This window comes from Macaca mulatta, chromosome 1 (genome assembly GCF_049350105.2).
Source record: "Macaca mulatta isolate MMU2019108-1 chromosome 1, T2T-MMU8v2.0, whole genome shotgun sequence".
Lineage (NCBI taxonomy): Eukaryota > Metazoa > Chordata > Mammalia > Primates > Cercopithecidae > Macaca > Macaca mulatta.
Genome location: NC_133406.1, coordinates 215,253,713 through 215,269,913, shown reverse-complemented (window position 1 = coordinate 215,269,913; position 16,201 = coordinate 215,253,713). Strand labels below are relative to the sequence as shown.

The 16,201-nt window shown below is 53.9% G+C and overlaps 1 protein-coding gene and 1 long non-coding RNA gene across 12 annotated transcripts in view; both read left to right on the top strand.

Annotated features, from left to right (window-relative positions):
• MAN1C1 (mannosidase alpha class 1C member 1) overlaps positions 1-16,201 on the top strand; it is a 173,109-nt gene that overhangs the window by 147,847 nt on the left and 9,061 nt on the right. For 10 of the 11 annotated variants that reach the window (XM_077968783.1, XM_077968776.1, XM_077968757.1 and 7 more), the window contains 2 exons: positions 1,781-1,874; positions 11,187-11,302. In XM_077968783.1, coding sequence (XP_077824909.1) covers positions 1,781-1,874; positions 11,187-11,302 — 210 coding nt within the window. The remainder of the gene's footprint in view (positions 1-1,780; positions 1,875-11,186; positions 11,303-16,201) is intronic. The other variant, XM_077968763.1, reaches the window with a different exon arrangement.
• Positions 11-851, top strand: LOC144335181 (uncharacterized). The gene is made up of 2 exons (XR_013405768.1): positions 11-300; positions 566-851. It is a non-coding gene; the product is annotated as an uncharacterized LOC144335181 (long non-coding RNA).

The following is a 16,201-nucleotide window of genomic DNA, read 5'->3' as shown; positions in this document are numbered from 1 at the left end:
GTATACCACATTTTCTTTCCTTTTTTTTTTTTTTTTTTTTTTGAGGCAGGGTCTCACTGTTGCCCAGGCTGAAGTGGAATGGCATGATTATAGCTCACTCCAGCCTCAATCTCCTGGGCTTAAATGATCCTCCTACCTCAGCCTCCTGACTGGCTGGGACTACAAGAATGTGCCATCACACCCAGCTAATTTTTGTATGTTTTGTAGAGACGGTTTCGCCATATTACCCAGGCTGGTCTCAAACTCCTGGGCTCAGACAATCTGTCCAACTCAGCCTCCCAAAGTGCTGGGATTATACGAGTGAGCCACCACCCCTAGCCTATACTATATCACATTTTCTTTTCTTTCTTTCTTTTTTTTAAACAGCATCCGGGCTGGAGTACAATAGCGCCATCTCTGCTCACTGCAACCTCTGCCTCCCAGGTTCAAGCAGTGCTCCTGCCTCCACCTCCCGAGTAGCTGAGATTACAGGCCTGTGCCACCATGCCTGGCTAATTTTTGTATTTTTAGTAGAAATGGGGTTTCACCATGTTGCCACAACTGGTCTCAAACTCCTGGCCTCAAGTGATCCACCTCCCTTGGCCTCCCAAAGTGCTGGGATTACAGGCGTGAGCCACCATGCCTGGCTATACCACATTTTCTTTATTCATTCATCTGTTGATGGACACTTAGGTTGATTCCATATCTTGCCTATTTGAATAATGCTGCCATGAACACAGGAATATAGGTAATCTCTTCAACATACTGATGTCATTTCCTTTGGATATATACCCAATAGTGGGATTGTTGGATTTGACCATTTTTGACCTATTAGCAAGGCAATTTTACCTAAAGCTAACAAATGAGCTACTGTCACTTAACCCCACCTTTAAAAGAACCCTCCGTAGGCCCGGCACAGTGGCTCACACCTATAATCCCAGCACTTTGGGAGGCCGAGGCTGGTGGATCACTTGAGGTCAAGAGTTCAGGACCAGCCTGGCCAACATGGCGAAACCCCATCTCTACTAAAAATACAAAAATTAGCCAGGCATGGTGCATGCCTGTAGTCTTAGCTACTGAGGAGGCTGAGATGGGAGAATCACTTGAACCCAGGAGGCAGAGGTTGCAGTGAGCTGAGATTGCGCCACCACACTCCAGCCTGGGTGATGGAGTGAGACTCTGTCTCAAAAAAAAAAAAATAGGTCAGGAGTTTGAGACCAGCTTGACCGACATGGTGAAACCCTGTCTCTACTAAAAATATAAAAATTAGCCGGGTGTGGTGGCACAGACCTGTAATCTTAGCTAGTCAGGAGGCTGAGGCGTGAACATTGCTTGAACCTGGGAGGCAGAGGTTGCAGTGAGCCGAGATCATGCCACTGCACTCCAGCCTGAGTGACAGAGTGCTACTCTGTCTCAAAACAAAACAAAAAAGAACCCTCCCCGAAAGAACCCCTCAAAAAGGACCCCTAAAGCAGCAAGCAATGAGGACGTGTTGAGAGTAGGGTGGGGTAGGAGTTGGCCAGGCAGTGGTTCTGGGGTGAGACTGTCCAGGCACCAGGCAGAGCAGTCAGTGGAGAGGCTTATGGATCAGGCCCTGCCACACCCTGCACGTGACACCAGGGCAAGGCCATGTCACCACCCCCGGGCTGGAGTCTGCAGTCCATTGGGCAGCTCTCCCTTCCTGCCTCCTCGTAAGGTTTCCTACGTGCATCTGAACCAGCTGCCTCCCATCCTCAGCCGGCTGGGTGCAGTTGGCTTCTTCGGAAGCATGAAGGCTCATTTGGTGTCTGTCTCTCGGCAGGTCAGGAACATCCGCAAGGTCCTCAGGAAGATTGAAAAGCCGTTTGGCCTCTACCCCAACTTCCTCAGCCCAGTGAGTGGGAACTGGGTGCAACGTGAGTACAGAGACGCCACTGCCCCTCATTCAGCAGGTTCCTGCCCAGGCTTCCTAGGAAGACCCTGCCAGGCCCCTGGGCTGAGTGAGGATGTGTTTGTCAGAGCTGTGCAGCCAGCAAGGCATTCTCTCGGTGCTCCTGGACACCACTTGCCTTCCCACGCATCCTGGGGGCTTGCCCGTGGTTGTCCGCTGCTGTGGTGCCGGGTGTGATGGCTGCTGTTTACTGAAGGCCTGCCCTGTGTTTTCCACATCCTACCTACCTTATCTGGCGCCGTCAGTGCTGCAGCTTTCCATCTCCTATCCTGCTGCAGGAGCCTCCTGCATTTTACCCCAGGCTCTCGGGAGGGTCCCAAGTGGAGTCATCCATCCTAGAAGTGGCTCCAAGAGAGGCCAGGCATCCTTTCCCAGCCCCTTTGATCAGGTTCCCCATTTCCAACTTCAATTTGTTTTGTTTTGTTTTGTTTTTGAGACAGAGCCTCGCCCTGTCACCCAGGCCGGAGTGCAGTAGCGGAATCTCGGCTCACTGCAACCTCTGCCTCCCAGGTTCAACTGATTCTCCTGACTCAGCCTCCCGAGTAGCTGGGACTACAGGCATGTGCCAGCATGTCTGGCTACTTTTTTGTATTTTTAATAGAGACAGGGTTTCACCACGTTGGCCAGGCTGGTCTCGAACTCCTGACCTCAAATGATCCACCTGCCTTGGCCTCCCAAAGTACAGGGATTACAGGCATGAGCCACCACACCTGGCTCTAACTTTAATTAAAACAAAACAAAACAACAACAACAAAAAACTACACAACAATGTAGAAATCATGAATTCATCCAGGTGCATGACGGGAGGCCGAGGCAGGTGGATCACGAGGTCAGGAGTTCAAGACCAGCCTGGCCAACGGGGCGAAACCCGGTCTCTACTAAAAATACAAAAATTAGCTGGGTGTGGTGGCACATGTCTCTAGTCCCAGCTACTCAGGAGGCTGAGGCAGGAAAATCGCTTGAACCCGGGAGGCAGAGATTGCAGTGAGCTGAGACCGCGCCATTGCACTCTAGCCTGGGCGACAAAGTGAGACTCTGTCCCCCCAAAAAAAAAAAAAAAAGACATCATGAATTCACCTGTGCATCTTAGACCTACAAGAAAGAATCAGTCGCAGAGTTTTCAGTTGTTCTCTGTTCAGAGACTTGTTTCTCAGCCAGATAATAGCCAGTCACCCATGGAACATCATTCACAAGCCCCCAGCCCCACCCACTGCAACAGAATGGGGTTTGGGGTCCTTAGGTGTGAGGATGTGGACAAGTCCCCCAGGCCCCTGGAATGCGCATGCCTGTTGAGAAGCCCAGCTCTGGGAAGCAGAGACGGGCCCTGGTCACATGGTCATGGTCAGCCAGAATTGGCAGTGATAGGTTCCATGGGCACTGCCTCTAGGGCCTCCCAAGACCTGGCAGAGCCCCCATCCCCACTGTCTCTGTGCAAACAAGGACCCCCTTCCCTTTCCCCTGCCTCCGACCCAATTTTTGTGACATCAGTGAGGGCTCAGGGGCAAAGTGGATATGAGTCTAATGACTGCATGGCTTAGGGGGGAATTCACTGTATCTCTTTGAACCTTGGTTTCCTGTCCTGCAAAATGAAAGAAGGGAGTGAGATGCATTCTTTGTGTGCCATGGAGAGGCGTAGGAAGAATGGTCAAAGGCTGCAGGAAACAGATTTCACTTCCATCTTCCAAAGATGATCCGAGTTGTCCCAAAAAGGAACAATGCAAGCGGGGCCTAGAGAGGCGGCATTGGGGACACTGTGGCAAAGCAGCTGAGGCCTTTCCTTCCAACCCGAGTCTCCCCCAGAAAACTCCACCCAGGAATTTTCCCCAGTGATGACCTCACCCCAGGTGGCCTCCTGTAAAAACCGCTTACAGAAATGCAAAGTATTTTTAACCAAAACACACTGGCAAATCCAAAAGTATGGGGAGAAAATGAAGCTTGAATTGCAGATTATGGCCACGGGAAGAGGCAGTTCAATAACAGTTGCTGATTTTAATTGCAAGGCCTGACTGGGTAAGGAGATAAAGCCCTCTGCTGGACTGAGCTGCTCCAGGGCAAGGCAGCGGAACCCATGAAAAGGGCTGAGAGGGGTGTGGGCTTCCCAGCTCAACAGTTACCTTGGCAAATTATAAGGGAGCAAAATATGCCGGGAAGCATAATTTTCTTCTCAGGCTGTGCCAGGGGCTGCAGGTCTAGGCAAAGTCAGTCGCATATGGGAAATTGTTTCCTATTAATAAAATCTGAGCCCCTGGCCTGCTAAAGAGCAGAGGGGAGTATAACGCCCCGCTCGCCCAAATGTCTGCCTTCCTCCCCTGGCCTTGGTGCCCAGGGTCATCTCAGTTTTCCTGTAGTTTTTTTTTTTTTTTGGTGCACAAGTATTCTTTTAGCACACGATAGCATTACCACCTTGCATAAGCTTAAGTGCACGCACATCATTTTCTCTTCTTGAATCTTCAGAGCAAGCCTGAAGGCAGGACAGGCAGGGACTGTAGCCCATTTGCAACCACAGAAATTGCAGCCTAGAGAAACGAAGGAAGGAATTAGGACTGCCTCTCAGTTACCTAGGCCTCTGTTCTTGTTGGCTTCCCACTCCTGCTGGAAACCGAGCTTCAGGGGCAACAGGGGAGGCCCAAGACAGTCCTACTGCTGAGACTTCACACCCAGGATAAACCCACCAGGCTCCCAGTGGCGCCCAGCACAAATGGGATGACCCTGAGGTCGACCCGCTGCGAACTGAGAGCTGCCGAGAAGGGGTCACCAGCCCCTCCGTATGGCGCCTGAGTAACTTGTCCACTGCCTGAATCCCACACTTTCTTCTGTGGGAGGGAAGTGGCAAGTCCAGACCTCCTTGGCAGGTACAGGAGTGTGAGCTTCAGCCTGGCAGCTTCCCTGGCATTAGATCGGCTGATTTCCAGGCTTGTGGCCCAGCCTCCTGCTGCCAGGTGTGACAAGGGCATTGGCACGGTCAGCAAGCAGCAGAGCCTGCCTCTGTTCTGGGGCTCAGGGACACCAGCTCCTGCCCCCTTCACACATCTAGAGATGGGGAGACTGAGGCCCAGAGTGGGTGGGGGTGCACCTTGAGCTAATGCAGAGCCATGTCTTCTCATTACTGTGCCTGTACTTCTCCCAGCCCGCCTCAGTGTTGGGGAAGACCACACTCATACACACACACACACACCCACCCCACCAGCACCCCACCCACCATCCCTCCCAGACACACACACATTACACACTCCCCTCACATACATTCACACTCCCCTCACACACACTACATACACTCTCCCCACACACAGACCCACACACCCACACTCCCCTCACATCCACACTCCCCTCACACCACACACACACATTACACACTCCCCCACATACCCACACTCCCCTCACATACATTCACACTACCCTCACACACACACACACTACATACACTCCCCCCACACACACACTACATACACTCCCCCCCACACACACACACTACATACACTCCCCCACACACACACTACATACACTCCCCCCACACACAGACCCACACACCCACACTCCCCTCACATCCACACTCCCCTCACACCACACACACACATTACACACTCCCCCACATACCCACACTCCCCTCACATACATTCACACTACCCTCACACACACACACACTACATACACTCCCCCCACACACACACTACATACACTCCCCCCACACACACACACTACATACACTCCCCCCACACACACACTACATACACTCCCCCCCACACACACACACTACATACACTCCCCCCCACACACACACTACATACACTCCCCCCACACACACACTACACTCACCCATACACACACTACATACACTCCCCCCCACACACACACACTACATACACTCCCCCCCACACACACACTACATACACTCCCCCCCACACACACACACTACATACACTCCCCCCACACACACACTACATACACTCCCCCCCACACACACACACTACATACACTCCCCCCCACACACACTACATACACTCCCCCCCACACACACTACATACACTTCCCCCACGCACAGACCCACACACCCACACTCCCCTCACATCCACACTCCCCTCACACCACACACACACACATTACACACTCCCCCCCACACACTCCCCTCACATACATTCACACTCCCCTCACACACACACACACTACATACACTCCCCCCCACACAGACACTACATACACTCCCACACACACACACACTACATACACTCCCCCCATACACACACTACATACACTCCCCCCACACACACACTACATACACTCCCCCCACACACACACTACATACACTCCCCACACACACACTACATACACTCCCCACACACACACACTACATACACTCCCACACACACACACTACACTCCCCCCCACACACACACACTACATACACTCCCCCCACACACACTACATACACTACCCACACACACACACACACACTACATACACTCCCCCACACACACACACTACATACACTCCCCACACACACACACACTACATACACTCCCCACACACACACACTACATACACTCCCCCCACACACACACTACACTCCCCCCCACACACTACATACACTCCCTACACACACACACACTACATACACTCCACCCACACACACACACTACATACACTCCCCCCCCACACACACACTACATACACTCCCCCCCCACACACACACTACATACACTCCCCCCACACACACACACTACATACACTCCCCCCACACACACACTACATACACTCCCCACACACACACTACATACACTCCCCCACACACACACTACATACACTCTGCCCACACACAGACCCACACACCCACACTCCCCTCACATCCACACTCCCCTCACACATACCACACACACACATTACACATTCCCCTACACACCCACACTCCCCTTACATCCACACTCCCCTCACACACACCACACACACACATTACATACACTTCCCCTGCACACACTCCCCTTACACACTATGCACACACCCCACACACACATTACACACACTTCCCCTACACACACCCACACACACTACACACACTCCTCTCACATATACATACACTACACACTCCCCTCATGCACACACTACACACCACCCACACTCCCTCCCCCACACACTACACACCACCCACACTCCCTCCCCCACACACTACACACCACCCACACTCCCTCCCCCACACACTACACACCACCCACACTCCCTCCCCCACACACTACACACCACCCACACTCCCTCCCCCACACACTACACACCACCCACTCTCCCACACACACACCTACCACCCACACTCACACACACTACACACCACCCACACTCCCACACACACTACACATCACCCACTCTCCCACACACACACCTACCACCCACACTCACACACACTACACACCACCCACACTCCCTCCCCCACACACTACACACCACCCACTCTCCCACACACACACCTACCACCCACACTCACACACACTACACACCACCCACACTCACTCCCACACACACTACACACCACCTACTCTCCCACACACACACCTACCACCCACATTCACACACACTACACACCACCCACACTCCCACACACACTACACATCACCCACTCTCCCACACACACACCTACCACCCACACTCACACACACTACACACCACCCACACTCCCACACACACTACACATCACCCACTCTCCCACACACACCCCTACCACCCACACTCACACACACTACACACCACCCACACTCACTCCCACACACACTACACACCACCTACTCTCCCACACACACACCTACCACCCACATTCACACACACTACACACCACCCACACTCCCACACACACTACACATCACCCACTCTCCCACACACACACCTACCACCCACACTCACACACACTACACACCACCCACACTCCCACACACACTACACATCACCCACTCTCCCACACACACACCTACCACCCACACTCACACACACTACACACCACCCACACTCCCTCCCCCACACACTACACACCACCCACTCTCCCACACACACCTACCACCCACACTCACACACACTACACACCACCCACACTCACTCCCACACACACTACACATCACCCACTCTCCCACACACACACCTACCACCCACACTCACACACACTACACACCACCCACACTCACTCCCACACACACTACACATCACCCACTCTCCCACACACACACCTACCACCCACATTCACACACACTACACCACCCACACTCACTCCCACACACACTACACATCACCCACTCTCCCACACACACACCTACCACCCACATTCACACACACGCTACACACCACCCACACTCACATACACACTACACACCACCCACACTCACTCCCACACACACTACGCACCACCCACACTCCCTCACACATACTACACACCACCCACACTCCCACACACACTACACACCACCCACACTCCCACACACTACACACCACCCACACTCCCACACACACTACACACCACCCACACTCCCTCACACATACTACACACCACCCACACTCCCTCACACATACTACACACCACCCACACTCCCACACACTACACACCACCCACACTCCCACACGCACACCACCCACACTCCCTCACACTACACACCACCCACACTCCCACACGCACACCTACCACCCACACACTACACACCACCCACACTCCCACACGCACACCTATCACCCACACTCCCACACACACATACACACTCCCCTCACACACTACACACTCCCCACACACACACATTCCACACACACCCCCCACACATTACACACATTCCCCTCACGCACACACCCCACACACTACACATAGTCCCCTCACACACACTACACACCACACTCCTTGACACACACACACTCTCCCTACACACATCCACACACCCCTACCCCTCAGTGCACACACACACACACACACATTCACCTACATACACACACACACATTAACTCAGCACACATACACACCACCCCACACCCCATACATAGACACACACTCCCCACACACCCCACACACATAAGCTGTAAAGCAGTGGGACCCTCACGTGTGAGACGCCCACATAAGTGCCCCTGAGAGGCAGCCGCATCTCAACACCGCGGACCCTAATGGCCTGGCTCCCTCCCCTGCGTGTCCCTCCAGAGGAAGCCTGGACCTTGTCACACGCACACTCCGTCACCGCATGATTGTGTCTAAACTCCTTGGCTTGGCATTCGAGGCCCTTCCTGGCACAGCTCAAGCCTCGCATCCCGGCAGAGCCCAAGCCTCCCTTGCATTCACCCGCTCAGCACTCCGTGGGCATCTCTGTGCACCGTATAGTTACTGAGCACCGAATGGGAGTCGCATGCAATCCCTCCCCACAAAGAGCCCACGGGCTAGTAAGGGAGGCAGACCCGTGCACAGGCACTCATCACACACCCAGCGGGCACCTGATGGCAGAGTGGGCCCACCACCCAAGGGGAGTGTGGCTGCCGAGGGCTTCTGATGGTAGCTGGCCTTGTTTCACTTAATCCCTGTGGCCACCCTATGGGGAGGGACCGTGAGCAGGGTTGTGAGAACGCTTGAGCCCCCGGGTGGGGGACGAGGTGGGAAGGGTGCGCCACACCGAGAGGTGACAGTGCTCGTAGCTGCCGTGCCCATGATGGGGCTGGAGAAGGGCTCTGAGCAGAGGCCGACCCATGACTTCCAGCCTGAGCCTGACCCCTCCTCTGCAACAGACCTGCCCCTCCTCAACATGCCAGGCCTGGCCCAGCCCTTCCCTTCTGTGGGGTACGTAGGAAGAAGAGAGGTGCCACTTCTGTCTTCCCTCCACACCAGAGCACAGTCCAGCCCAGCCTGGCCCCTTCCAGCTCCTCCCCAAAGCACATGCTTCATCCTGTCTGTTCCAATTTTTGCAGATGCTGGTCCGTTCTGGAACCCTTGCTGGGCCAGGACTTATTTATGGATCAGGGCTGGAGGGGGCCTGAAGGGCAGGTGTACCGTGTGGCTGGCCTCCTCTCGACCCCCATTCCTGGCTCCCATCTGTCTTCGCCCTGTCTTTTGGTCCCTTGGTCCTCACACTTGTCTTTCTTTCTCTGCGTGTCTCTGTCTTCACTCTCTGGTTGACTGTGTGTGGCTGCGGAAGGTGAGGCTCTGCCCTTCACCCGCTTGATGGTCTTGGATGAGCCATTTAGGCCCAGTTGCCGTTCTCCCACCTGGGAAATGGGGTCGATAGCACGTACCTTGCAGGGTGCCCTGGAAGATTAAGTTATAAATAATACAGTGAGGCTCCTGGCCCACAATAAATGGTAGCTGTTGGTGTGTTCTCTCTCTCTTTCTGTCCCTCCTCCCCCCACCCACTTTCCCTCTCCCCTCTCTCTTGGCCCCCTTCTTCTGCTGAGGAGTTGAAAACACTCTGCCCATTCCCCCACCCCGCCTTCGGTCCACCCCCATTTTCTTTCTGCTCTCTGTTTCTCTGCTTAAGTGAATCAGAACACAGAACTGGTTTGTTCTTTGTTAAATCTATCAAGTGCCTTTACGTTTCCCCGTTGTCAATTGTCAAAGCCTAGGAATGAAGCGTTTTCTGTCTTGCATCTGCGGTGAAGTGTTCCTCGGGCAACCCGCCTTCCTCCTGGGACGGCCCTGGGTGGAGAGACCTTTGGGCTCAGCCACAGCCTGTGAGGCCCTGCTCCTTCGCTGGCCCACTGTCCAGCAGGCAGGGGCCACCAGGGCAGAGAGGGGGTGTTGCGACGCAATTCTTCTCTTTCCTGCTCCTTTGAACTCCATTTATCTCAATTTGCTAAATTTAAACTCAGTGTTTCCAGAGTGGCTCTACTTGAGGGCTTGGCCAGCTAAATTAAGGTTTTTCCTCCTCTTTCCCATGGCCTTTTATGAAGCTACCCAGCATTAATTATCATGTTTGTCACTGGGTAATAAAAACCTCTGAACTCCCTGCCACCAGATTATCTTTGTAAAGAAATGCAACTCACTTACAGTTAATAACCAGAGGCCCCGCCGTCCCCGGCCTGCTAAGGCGAGGTGATTTATAGCACCCGCCGGATGAGCCCATGCACTTTTGTGCAGGACGAGTGCGCTCTAGACAGCCCGGATTTCCTCCGAGTCGCAGGCTGCGTCTGCCTTGCAGTCCCCGTTCCAGGTTCGGTGGCTGCTGGCGAGATGCCCACTTCCTACCCGTACAGGCACCAGGCCCCTGAGGCCAGGCGGGTGTGCGAGGCCCTGCCCCAGGAGAGCCGGCGGCAGATGGAGTTAATGTTCTTGTCCTCTTTCCCCTCACAGACCACGTCTCGGTTGGAGGACTCGGGGACAGTTTTTATGAATATTTGATCAAATCCTGGTTGATGTCGGGCAAGACAGATATGGAGGCTAAAAATATGTACTACGAAGCCTTGGAGGTAAGACAAGCACTGGATTATTCACAGGCCGCTGGTCACCAGCCTCCGGCTCTCTCACAGGCCCCTGAGTGCTGGGGCTGCGGGGCCAGATGGGCTGAGGCTTGCTCCCACCCCCTGCAGTGAACTGGTGAGAAGATTGACAGGACAGCCCCCTCCCAGCCAGGCATTTTACACCCCTGCGACCCTCCCACATGCTCTAAGACGGAGGCTGTGTCAGATGCAAAACCCAAGCTCAGGGAGGTGAAGTCATGTGTCCGAGGTCTCCTCGGAAGTGACCGTCAGTCTGATTCAGAAACCGCCACCTGCTCGGTGTCTGTGCTTCGACTGATGTGTCAGAGTCCAGAATGCAGCCAGACTGGGGGCTGGCACCCCCAAGGGTGGCTGCCAGAGTGTGACCCTCAGCCGTGTCTTCCTTGGACAACAGAGGTGACAGGAGAAGTATGTCCAAGCTGGAAGAGGCCTCCTTCAGTGGAGCGTCCAGTTTTGCTCCTTCTCTTTATGTGGATGGAAACCAAGGCCTAGAGAGGGGAAGGCACTTGCCCAAGGCCGCACAGCACAGAGCTGGCCAAGCTGGCACCACTGGTGGTCTGTCCACGGGGTGTGGAATGAACGAGGGCTGGAAGGCTGAGGTGAGTCCCTCCAAAGAGGAGAGACCAGGACAGAAGAGGGAAGCAGTTAGCTTGAGCCATTGGGAAGAGGGCTAGGGAATCCCACGACTCAACAGATACCTCGGAGCCCAACTAAGGAAAAGGCACTGGGCCGGCTCTGGGCCTCAGTTTCCCCTTAAAGCAAGTTGAGCAAGTTGGATCTACTCTGCCACCACCTTGGTCTACGCTACCTCCTTATTTCCTCTAAACCGGCTTCCCCTCTGCCCTGCTCTCTGAATGCTGTGTGGGGAACAGAAGTCAGAAGAGCTGGACGTGCACATCCCTCTCCTCTCTGGCCCCCCTTAGCAGCTGGAATAAATCCAACTCCTCTCCTTTACCCATCGGGTCCGCCTTCCCTGGGCCCTGCTGATCACCCTGACTTCACGCCTGCCTCTCTGCCCTGTGCTCTCTGGGCCCTGGCACCAGTCTTCCTGCTCTTCCTCAGACACCCCAGGCGACTCCCTCCTCAGGGCCTTTGTACTTGCTGTCCCCTCCGCCTGGAATATCATTCCAATGGCTAGGTCCCACTCACTAGTCAACTGTCAATTCAGATGCCACTGAAACTACCATTCCCAGCCTGTCACATACCCAGGCTTATTCTCTTCACCTTCATCACCCTCTACAATTATCACAGGCATGTATTTGTTTACTTGCTCATTCTCTATCTTCCCCAAATAGAATGTCAGTTATCTGGGATCAGCGATCTTGTCTGCTCCTAAAACAGTGCCTGGCACATAGCAGGCACATGGTAACTGTTTTGTGAACAAATGAATGAATGCATGCATGCATGAATGCTGAAAGGATGGATGGAGGGAAGGATAGATGGATGGAGGGAAGGATGGATGGATGGAGGGAAGGATGGATGGAGGGAAGGATGGATGGATGGTGGGAAGGATGGATAGATGGAGGGAAGGATGGATGGATGGAGGGGAGGATGGATGGATGGAGGGAAGGATGGATGGAGGGAAGGATGGATGGGTGGAGGGAAGGATAGATGGATGGAGGGAAGGATGGATGGAGGGAAGGATGGATGGGTGGAGGGAAGGATAGATGGATGGAGGGAAGGATGGATGGATGGAGGGAAGGATAGATGGATGGAGGGAAGGATGGATGGATGGTGGGAAGGATGGATGGATGGAGGGAAGGATGGATGGTGGGAAGGATGGGTGGATGGAGAGAAGGATGGATGGATGGAGGGAAGGATGGATGGTGGGAAGGATGGGTGGATGGAGAGAAGGATGGGTGGATGGAGGGAAGGATGGATGGATGGAGGGAAGGATGGATGGAGGGAAGGATGGATGGGTGGAGGGAAGGATGGATGGGTGGAGGGAAGGATGGATGGAGGGAAGGATGGATGGATGGAGGGAAGGATGGATGGATGGTGGGAAGGATGGATGGATGGTGGGAAGGATGGATGGATGGAGGGAAGGATGGATGGAGGGAAGGATGGATGGTGGGAAGGATGGGTGGATGGAGGGAAGGATGGATGGAGGGAAGGATGGAGGGATGGATGGATGGAGGGAAGGATGGATGGATGGAGGGAAAGATGGATGGATGGAGGGAAGGATGGATGGATGGAGGGAAGGATGGATGGAGAGAAAGATGGATGGATGGAGGGAAAGATGGATGGATGGAGGGAAGGATGGATGGAGGGAAGGATGGATGGGTGAGTAGATAGATGGGTGGGTGGGTGTGGGCAGTTGGGTGGGTGGGTGTGGGCAGTTTGATGGATGGATAGATGGTCTCTGACTACCCTCTGATCACAGGAATCTGGCCAGGAATGGTGGTGCTTAAAACACACACATTGAAACGGACTGCTAGAGCCCTGGACCCTTTAAACCGTAGGCTCAGCAATGAGTTTTCCCTGCCCAGCTCCCTGGCACAAGACCTCCGTCATGAAGCAGCTTCTGGGACTATAGTCCCATCTCAGTCTGAGTCCCAGCCTTGTTCACTCCGGTCTTTGGCTGAGCTCAGACCAGAGCCCCGGTCAGAGAATTAGTGTGCAGCTGGTGGTGGCCAGAGTGTGCTGCCCAGAGGCCCTTGATGCCTTCTCTTGCAGAGTAAACATAAAGTTAATGAGCAGCCAGGCTCCCTGCCCTCAGGGCACACTGTAGTTGAGGCTTCAAGGGAAGAAGTGGCCATGAATTATTTAAGGCAACTCGGAGCACTTGATTTTGTAGGAGAGAACTTTGAATAGAAGAGGCTTTACTCTCTGCATTTGATCTTCCCAGTGAAGAGCCTGGAGCGTCTTTGACCCTGGGTGAAGGCTGGGCCTCTGGCAAGTTTGGGGTTTTGAAGAATCTTCTGGTGCTTCTCAACCATGTTGGCATGTTAAAATCACCTAGGGAGCTGCAAAGTCCTGATGTTCAGACTGCACCCCTGACTCAGAACCTCTGGGCATGGGGCCCGGGCCGCACATGAACCTCCTTGGGATTTCCGTGTGTAGTCAGGGTTGGGAATCACTGACCAAAGACTTTCACCCCTGCCTGTACCTTAGGAACACCTGGAGAGCTTTAAAAATCCCATGTCTAGCCTCACCCCAGGCCAATTAAATCCCAATCTGAGCTTTTTAAAAAGTTCCTTCCACGGCCGGGCAATGTGGCTCACGCCTGTAATCCCAGCACTTTGGGAGGCCGAGGCGGGCGGATCACGAGGTCAGGAGATCGAGACCATCCTGGCTAACACGGTGAAACCCCGTCTCTACTAAAAATACAAAAAATTAGCCGGGCGTGGTGGTCGGCACCTGTAGTCCCAGCTAATTGGGAGGCTGAGACAGGAGAATGGTGTGAACCCGGGAGGCGGAGCTTGCAGGGAGCCGAGATCTGACCACTGCACTCCAGCCTGGGCGACAGAGCGAGACTCCGTCTCAAAAAAAAAAAAAAAGAAAGAAGAAAAGAAAAGTTCCTTCCACAATTCTGTTGTGCACCTGGGGTCAGAAAACCACCAGGTTAGACCAGTGTCCAGCTGGGGTGGGCCTGGGAAGGTCAGACAGTTCAGACTGGGCACACCTCTGAGTGTCACGGCAGGAGACAAGAAGAACAGGGAGAGCTTTGGTCACTTTGGCCTCCTCTGGGCCAGTGCTCTAAGTACCTCATCGTCTTTAGCCCCCATCTTACAGATGATGAAACTGAGGGTCAGAAAGGCCCAAGGTCCAGATAGCAGCAGGTGTCAGAGCGAGGACACAAATACGGGTCCAACTCCAGATCCAGTGGGCTGGCCTCTGCTTACCAGCGGCCAAGTCACAGAGGGGCCTGGCTTGCCTGAAACCCCTCCCACGAGTGCTCAGATGGGGCTCCTGCAGGCAGCAAAGGAAGGAACAGCCAGTGCCAGGCACTGAGCCAGGCTTCGAATATCCTGTTCTTTAATCCTCACAACCGATCCAGGAATCATTATTCCCATTTTATAGATGAGCAAAGTGAGTCTTCAGTAAAGTGAAATAACTTGCCCAAAGTCATCTAGCTCCTAAATCGCAGAGCTGAGATTCAAACCCAGGCCCCTCGCCACTCTAGGCTCACTGCCTATGGGTTAGCCCTGCTCTGCAAGGAACAGTACAAATATTTTTGTTAATACTTTAAAAAAATAAACCCTGGTCTTGCACCCCAGTTAGCTCCTTGCACCTCTGCTTGCTGTGATTTAAACCTTTTACCAGTCGTCTGCCAGCCTGCGCTGTCTTGTGTTTTGTTTTAAAAAGCCTTGTTTTTTATATTTGCATCTGCGTGTCTCAGTTGTGTCTTCAAAGAGGCACTGGTTTATAATTTCCTCTTGACCGCAATTACTTAGCTTGGGGCCAACCCGCAGTGGAAATAACCTGTGGGAGGCGGTCTGGAAGGTGCAGATGCCAGCTTTGGTGTGTGGCATCCTGAGGTCTCCCTCAGATGTCTGTGTTCTCTCCAAAGTGTTGACAACTGGTGACTCTGACCCAGGTTTCTGAGCCCTGACACTCCTCCCCTGCGCCACACACTTAGTGACGCCGAGCAGCTGCCGGGGACATGGCTCTGCCCGGGAGCCAGGCCGGGCCCAGAGCAGACCCCCGCCTGCAGCCCGGCTGCTCTGCAGGTGTCCTCAGCACTCCCCCATGTGGAGCAGGTGCCCTGGCATGTCACATTGTCAGCGCTTCTCCATCTGCCACTCAGTGTGGGTCCTGCAGCCAGCCCACCAGCCCTGGGCCCTGACAGGAGAAAAAAAAGAAAAAACAGACCCAGGAGTGAGCGAATGTTCCTTGAGCATCTCCTGTGTGTCGGGCACTGGCTGG